The sequence below is a fragment of the Malus sylvestris genome, chromosome 11 (assembly GCF_916048215.2).
Source record: "Malus sylvestris chromosome 11, drMalSylv7.2, whole genome shotgun sequence".
In the NCBI taxonomy this organism is placed as follows: Eukaryota; Viridiplantae; Streptophyta; class Magnoliopsida; order Rosales; family Rosaceae; genus Malus; species Malus sylvestris.
Genome location: NC_062270.1, coordinates 1,559,784 through 1,567,849, shown reverse-complemented (window position 1 = coordinate 1,567,849; position 8,066 = coordinate 1,559,784). Strand labels below are relative to the sequence as shown.

General features: G+C 35.7%; 1 protein-coding gene across 1 annotated transcript; it reads left to right on the top strand.

Annotated features, from left to right (window-relative positions):
- Positions 1-2,723, top strand: LOC126590619 (receptor-like protein 2). Its single transcript, XM_050256096.1, has 2 exons — positions 1-2,310; positions 2,397-2,723. Exons 1-2 carry the CDS (start codon positions 161-163, stop codon positions 2,608-2,610), a joined length of 2,364 nt encoding a protein of 787 aa, XP_050112053.1. The 5' UTR covers positions 1-160; the 3' UTR covers positions 2,611-2,723.
- The last annotated feature ends 5,343 nt before the right edge of the window (positions 2,724-8,066 follow it).

Genomic DNA, 8,066 nt, shown 5'->3' with positions numbered 1-8,066 from the left:
ACATTATTTATATATATATATATATATATATAGAGAGAGAGAGATAGAGAGAGAGAGAGAGAAGGTTGCTGCTTAATATATTCATACTCTGCAGATTCATACATATATGCATACCCATCCACGCGTGTAGAAGAAAACCTGTGAGTACCCTGAACCTGAGATGGATCATCCATTCTCTCATGGCTTCCTTCTCATCCTCTTGTTTTCTTCCATTATATTCACAATACAAGCATGTGATCTAACCGAACGCAGCGCCCTCAAGTCCTTCGCGAGCACTCTGTCTTCCCCGGCATTGAACTGGACTGCTTCAGTTGATTGTTGCCAGTGGGAAGGCATCACATGTAATCAGAACGGTTGGATCATCCAATTGCGGTTGCCATCCAAGGGCCTCACAGGAGGTACTTTTCCTTCATCACTTGGAAACCTTAAGCTTCTTTCGCACCTCAATCTCTCCCACAATCTGCTTTCCGGCTCTCTTGAAGCCGGGATGTTCTCGTCCTTGAGTCGCCTTGAGATTCTTGATTTGAGCTATAACCTTTTCTCCGGAGAAATACCATTGTCTTTATCATCAAGTTACATCCAAATGGTTGATTTTTCGAGCAATCAATTCAACGGAACAATTCCATCTTCATTCCTCCAGCATGCCTGGAATTTGAGCAGCTTCAATGTCAGCAATAATCATTTTAAAGGCCAAATACCTTCCTCTATCTGTCTTCGTTCCTCCTCTCTTAGAGTCTTGGATTTCTCCCACAATAATTTCAGTGGCCCAATTCCCCCCGGACTTGGAAACTGTTCCGAGTTGGAGGTCTTTCGTGCTGGCGACAATACTCTCTCAGGGTCCCTTCCTGCTGATATCTACAATGCTCAGGCACTTCAAGAAATTTCATTATCTACCAATGGGCTTGTGGGACCCATCAGTGAGAATGTTGGGAAGCTCTCCAAATTAAAGCTCATGCGCCTTCAATACAACAATCTCCATGGTCATCTGCCCCCATCTCTGATGAATTGCACAAACCTTGTTGAAATAAATCTGGGATTCAACTTTTTTAGTGGGAATCTCTCTGTGCTCAATTTCTCTAAACTTACTCAACTTAGTAAACTAGATTGTATAAGTAATAATCTCACTGGTACCTTGCCAATAAGCCTCTACTCATGCAAGTCCCTCAAAGCACTTCGACTGGCTACAAATGATTTCGAGGGCCAACTCCAACCTGAGATTCTTCAATTGAAAAACTTGACCTTCCTCTCGCTTTCTCGTAACAGACTCACCAATGTCACGGGGGCAATGAAGATACTGACGGGTTTCAAAAGTCTAAAGGTGCTCCTTCTTGCAAAAAATTTTAAAGGTGAAGAAATGCCAGATGGGGATATAACTGTCGATTCCGGGTTACAAAATCTGTGTGTTTTCAGTTTACTTATGTGTCATATGACAGGACACATACCTGCATGGATTTCAAAGCTCGGGAAACTGGAAGTCCTGGATTTGTCTTTTAACAGACTCACTGGCACAATACCTGGTTGGTTGGGGACTCTTCCGCATCTTTTCTTTTTGTTGTTGAATGACAACTTGATTTCGGGTGAATTTCCAAAGGAGCTTTGCAGACTACAAGCATTAGTATCGCAAAAGGCTGCGAATGAAACAGGCCATTGTTCTCTTGAGCTGCCCGTCTACTTTCAACGCGGTAATAATGCAACTGTGCTGGCTTCACAGTACAAATATGTGCCCAACATGCCAAGAGTAATCTCCCTCAGGAACAACAGTTTAAGCGGCAGCATACCCTTTGAGATTGGCCAATTGCAATTTCTTCAACAACTGGATCTAAGCATCAACAACTTCTCCGGCAACATTCCAGACCAAATAGCCAACCTCCCAAAGTTGGAGAGATTAGAACTCAACAGTAACCGTCTGTCAGGCGAAATCCCATCATCACTATCAAATCTCCATTTCTTGTCTACATTTACTGTTGCATACAATAATCTTGAAGGACCAATACCAGCCGGCACTCAGCTCCAAGGATTCAGTGTCTCTGCATTCGAAGGGAATCCGAAACTTTGCGGTGCCCCACTTTCAAACCAGTGCTTCCCAAGTAATGGCAATGATGCAGATGAGAATAAGAACAACCAGGATTTGGACGATGATGAGGAGCAAAGTCTATGGTTTGGGTTATCTGTTGTGCTTGGTTTCTTTGTAGGGTTATTGGGATTCTGTTGCCCTTTGCTTCTCAAGAGGACGTGGAGATATGCATATTTCAAACTCCTTGACAATATTCAATTCATGGTCTATCTGAAGTGGAGAAGGCTTAGAAGAAGGTAGAGTTCTAGAATCTAGACTCTCTGTTCATTTTTCTTTTTTCGATTTGTTTACAATTCCTAATTCTTGTTCTTCTTCTTAACAGGAAAGCCCAAGGCCAAGTCCAAGTCCCAAATCAAAAGGACGAAGTTAAAAGCAGCAAACCGGATAGTGAAACCAAGAGTGCAAATCGGTCAGAATATGCAAACAACAGTAACTCTTTCATGGTCCCTGACAACTTCCAAACCACCTCTCTCGTCAATGTTCCAGTTGAAGCTCGCTGCCCAGAAGATGAAGAAATATTAATGTGTACGGATTGAGCCAGAAATTCTCTAATGCAAAATATCTATTTAATAGTAGGATGTTCATTCCCTAATCGGATTGTAAGTTGAATAACTCTTTTATTAATTTTCTCTCTTTGTTTAGACCAAAATTATGGACCAAACTATCAATGAGAAGGGTTTGTATTTTTGCCGAAAGTAAAACAAAAAAACTAGTGTAAGTTGGGCTTTCACTTACTTCTTCTGGTTTGCACGGGTTGAAAGTCGGAAGTCGTTGAACGAATCCCAACACGAGCAGAAGCCGAAAACCACAGAGCTCCAACTTTCGCAAGAGGAGGCGGTTCAGGAAATGTGTTACAGTGGCACGTAAGTTCCTAACCCTGTAAATTGGCCATTGTTGGAAACATGAAAACAATCTGGAAATCTGGCAAGAGATAAAAAAAAATGGCAAAAGAACACGGTTCAGGAATTTCATCAAACAGTTCATGTGCAATCTCTTTTCAGAAAGTTTAAAACTGCAGTTATCTTGTGAGCGTAAGATAGCACATTAAGGAAGAAACATGTAAATGCAGCTTCATCGTCTACAAAACAAGCATACAACTTAACAGTTTTTTCTGTTGAAATTTTTGGCAAACAAATGTCTGGGTCTACAGTTTGATGGTGTCTCGAGGTTATGTCAAAAGAGGTTTTTTCTGGAAGTTATTTATTTTTTTATTTTTATATATATTTTTTAATGAGGTCTAATGCAATAGGCCTGGCTCACAATTGACATAGAGACTTTGGCTGCCTTTGTGTTCACCTTTTTAGTGATGATTGGATTAGATTCAATGATTAAACAAACTAGATTAGTTTTACTTGGACTAAGAAGTATAAAAATTGTAAAGCGTTTTATGCATTTAGAGATGGGGCTAAAGAGGCGTGCGTATTTCTTCTGTTTTATATAAACAAGCCATTTATTCATAGAGATTTTCGTTTTTCTTTTAAATGGGAACTAGTTTTTGGTCTCATTGACATCAAACTTAACAATCTAAATCATAAATTTTTTTCAATTGAGAATGCATTCACAATCTAAATCATATATTTTCTCTTTGAAAATGCATGTAAATGCCAAAGCGAAAATGTTTGCAACATCTAATTGAGTTCAAATAAATTGACGAACATTATGTTATAAGAAATATTAAAATTTCATCATGATAATAAAATCGGCAAATAGTTTCAGATAATTGATTTTTTTTTGTTTGTTTTTGCAACGGTAAGCTATAAAAGAAAACAGAAAAATAGATTGTTTGAATTATTGAAAGTCAATGCAGAGTGATACCCATAACTAGTATACATTTAAAAATGATGACACTTTTATTTTCTGTTTTAGCCACTTAGATTTTAGATTGACTGTTTCGATCGTGCTTCGTATCGTATCATGGTGTTTTGAATAAAACTTCTTACCCAAGAAAAACAAAAACAAAATGCTCCATTAATTTCCTTTGATCATGACTTAAGTAAACCATTGAGTCCAATCTGCTAAGAAGAAAAAAATCAACTTCGATAAGTTGGCATGTCAATGTCCAAAATTTCAAACATTCTTTGTGATAATGATTATACTTTGCAATTTCGAAGTCAAATATACAGAAGAAAAAAAAATATAGTAGTGAAATAGGTCACGCATGGTAGATTTATGCTATTTTATGTTAAACAATTATTACGCGTAACTGTATCATTTATTTTTAAACAAGAGATATTTAGAGAGGAAAAATCAAGCACATAACTTTGCACGCTGTTAAATCAAGGAGAATTTTCTGATAAATAAATAAATTAATGTTCATATCACTTCTACTTATTCTTAACTATATAATTATTTATCTGTTAGTTCATAACTCTCCTATTTAATCGAAATTCCTTAACTTGATTGCATCTAAAAAATTGTCCAAAGTGATTAATAGTGTTTCTACTTTCTATTCAAAGCACTTTTAATAAACGACATTTTTGAAGTACTTAAAACTCTTCCAAAAGCACTAGCCCAAAGTCAATGTAACCATTCTAATATGTTGCCAACCCATGATTAGACCCTCCATTAGTGACGGCCCATTTCACCTATGGCATGGTTAACTTACGAAACCGGACTGGAATGGGAAGAAACGAAACGGAATAACACTTTCTCTCAGAGCATTCCAGTGTTTACCAAGCTTGTGAGGAATCAAAAAATAGGTGGGTCCAGGTTCTCCTAAAATTAGTAATTAAATTTCTAAATTATTCAGAATTGGACTACCTAGATGGAGGTGGTATTTGGATTCCGGGATGAAGGCTCCAGCCATAATCAAACTTTTTTACCTAAAATACCCATACACTTATTACTTGTAACTCAAATGCTTAAACATATTTACCGTTGCATTTGAGTCCGATATTTGATTATCCTCTTCTTCACTATTGCTTGTATCCAAAAAGTATAAAAAAGAATTGTAATCTAAACGCATTTGGCCACTTTGAAGTCAATGTAAGTGACTCTTTGGAGTCTTTTGATTGTTGTTAACTTGTTTACTCTTAAAAGTCAAACCACACCACTTCAAATCCATAAAAGATCTTTACACAACCTTGAAGATATTGGGAAATAGCAGACAAAACCACATTACATACATACATAGTACGCGTGTGTATATATATATATAGAGAGAGAGAAAAAAAAATTATTATTAGCACACTAAAAATCTCATTTTGCACTCCAAATTTTCTATAATTAGAAAGAAAAATACATTTGTGAGGAGTGTAGAATGAGATTTTAGTAGTACTAATAACACTTTCGATACACACACACACTCATATTGATCAATATAAAAGCTTGCAAGTTGCAACTTAACAATGTTCATATGCAGCTGTCATGGCTTCCAGAAGATGTATATACTGCACAAGTTGATGCACATTTGATGTATATGTATATGTATTTTTTGTTGTTCAAAGATGTATATGTATACGTGTATACGAATGATGCTTGCGATCCAAGCAGACGCAGCGCTCTCACGACCTTTTCTCGCTCTCCGTCTTCTCCTCCATTGAACTGGACTACTACTTCAGTTGATTGTTGCCAGTGGGAAGGCATCACATGTGAACAAAATGCTCCGTTAAGTAAACCACTGAGTCCAATCTGCTAAGAAGAAAAGGACAAGTTGGCATGTCAAAGTCAATGTCCAAAACTTCAAGCATTCTTCGTGTTATTTATTACTAGCCTTCACGCTCACGAATGTGCAAAAGACATTTTTTGAATCACGGCGTGCTACATGCGATTACACATTTTTTGAATCATATTATTGCTAGCACATTGTAAGGCTAAACTCATCTCTCCTTTTAGTGTAATATAACCGGCACTACACCTCTTAAGATGTTTTGAACATGTTTAAAAATAGAGAAAATAATATTTAATAAACAATTGATTGAATCACATTATTACTAGCCCATTATGAGATACTAATTATAAAAAAATAAAAATAAAAACCACACAAAAAAAAATAATTATAAAAAATATTGTTTATATGATGAAAATACCCCTGCATTATTTGATGCATCATTTTGGGTTGCTTTTGAACTTTTTTTGTTTGGGGGGCATTTTTGTGCCCTCCTTTTTTTTTTTTTTTTTTTTTTGTGAAGCCCGTGCTGACTTTATATAGTAGTATAGATATCTTTGCAATTTCAAAGTCAAGATGAAGAAAAACAAATATAGTAGTTAAATAAGTCACACGCAAGTAGCCCTCTCCCACAGTAGTAGAGAGGAGTGTTGCCCTTGCATCACAGTGTGGGTTTGAACCACATCAGCTTCCTAATTTAATATTTAATCTAACAAATATATCATTTGACAAAAAAAGTCACAAATGGTGGGCCCGTGCCATTTTGTATTAACTAATTACTATGTGTAATTATGTTATTTTGTTTGGGTAATAATGTTAGGGAGATCAAATTTCTAAACCAAATGATGTGGATGTTGATGATTGAATTATTAGTTAAGTATTGATTAATGTGCTTATTTTCTATTGGTGACACATCATTTGGTTTGCAAATTTAATTTAAAATTTTGGTCTCCCTAGTATTATCTTTATATATATATATATATATATATATATATATATATATATATATAAACATACAATTGATGGTCAAAGAGAAAAAATCGAGCACGTTGCCTTGACTTATAAGAGCATCTCCAATGGAAGTCCCTATTTTTGGGACTCCCACCCCCACTTTTGAGTACTCATTTAAGGATTTAACGGGAATCTTTGTGTCCATAATTTGAAGTTTTTATGATTTTACGTGATAATTTGATTAGGTGCACATTTTTTGCTTATATTAACCTTTTAAAATTAATTAAAATTAAAAGCATTAAAAACACTAAAATCTTCAATCAAGATTGTGGGCACTGTTTTCCATTGAAGGTGCACATTTTTTTATTTATGTTAACCATTTTTTAATGGGAGCATTTTTGCTCACCACTCTAAACTTTGGTGTATGCTCATCATACATCTAATTATCTGCCACGTGTCATTTCACTTAACCTTGGTTTATTTTTTTTCAAAATTGAAAAAATAACATTTAGTCTGAAAGTTAATTAGAGCTATGTGAAAGGACACATGACAAATCACTAGGTGTATGGTGAGCATAAATCATAATTATGGTGGTGAGCAAAAATGCACCCGTTTCTAATTAATTAAAAGCATTAAATGCTTCAATAAAGATTGTTGACCCCGTTTTCCACTCAAGATTGCCCCTATACAATCCTTATATGTGAGGACATACACTATATATTCGGTGGGTCTCTATACTTTAGGGACTCACTTTCCGCTTCATTGGAGATTCATTTTGTCCTATGTTTATTTTATACCCAATTTACACTGCGGTTGTCCCTATTTAGAGGACTCTACTAGAAATGGCTCTAAGTCCCTTTCATGTAATGGTACTTGTATGCTGTTAAATCATGGAGGACTCACCAATTAATTAAGGGGTGTGATATTCACACACCTCATTTTACTTTTCACACATCCTTCTAATTTTCAGCCGTCGGATCAGATGAATTGAAGAAAATCAACGGATAGAAATTAACAAGGGGTGTATAAGAAGTAAAATAGGGTGTGTGGATAGCACACCCCTTAATTAATTAATGATCATCTCACTTCTACTTTTTATTCTTAACTGTATAATTATTCATCTATTAGTTCGTAACTCTCCTTTTTAGTCATCAATATATGATCGAAATATTGTCGTTATTAAAAAAAATCGGTCATTTCTCCTATCAAATCTCAAAAACTGATCATTTCTACTAATTTTCCTAAATTTTTTACCAAACAATCATTTTTCAAAGCGAAAGTGATTTTAGCTCTTCCCAAAAGTACGACCCCAAAGTCAACGTAAATGTTCTAATACGTTGCTGCCAACCCATGATTAGACCCTCCATTAGCGACGTCCCATGTTGTGCAGGTTTGTTTCTTTTCTCTATAAGTGGAAAGAAAAGACTTCAAAAT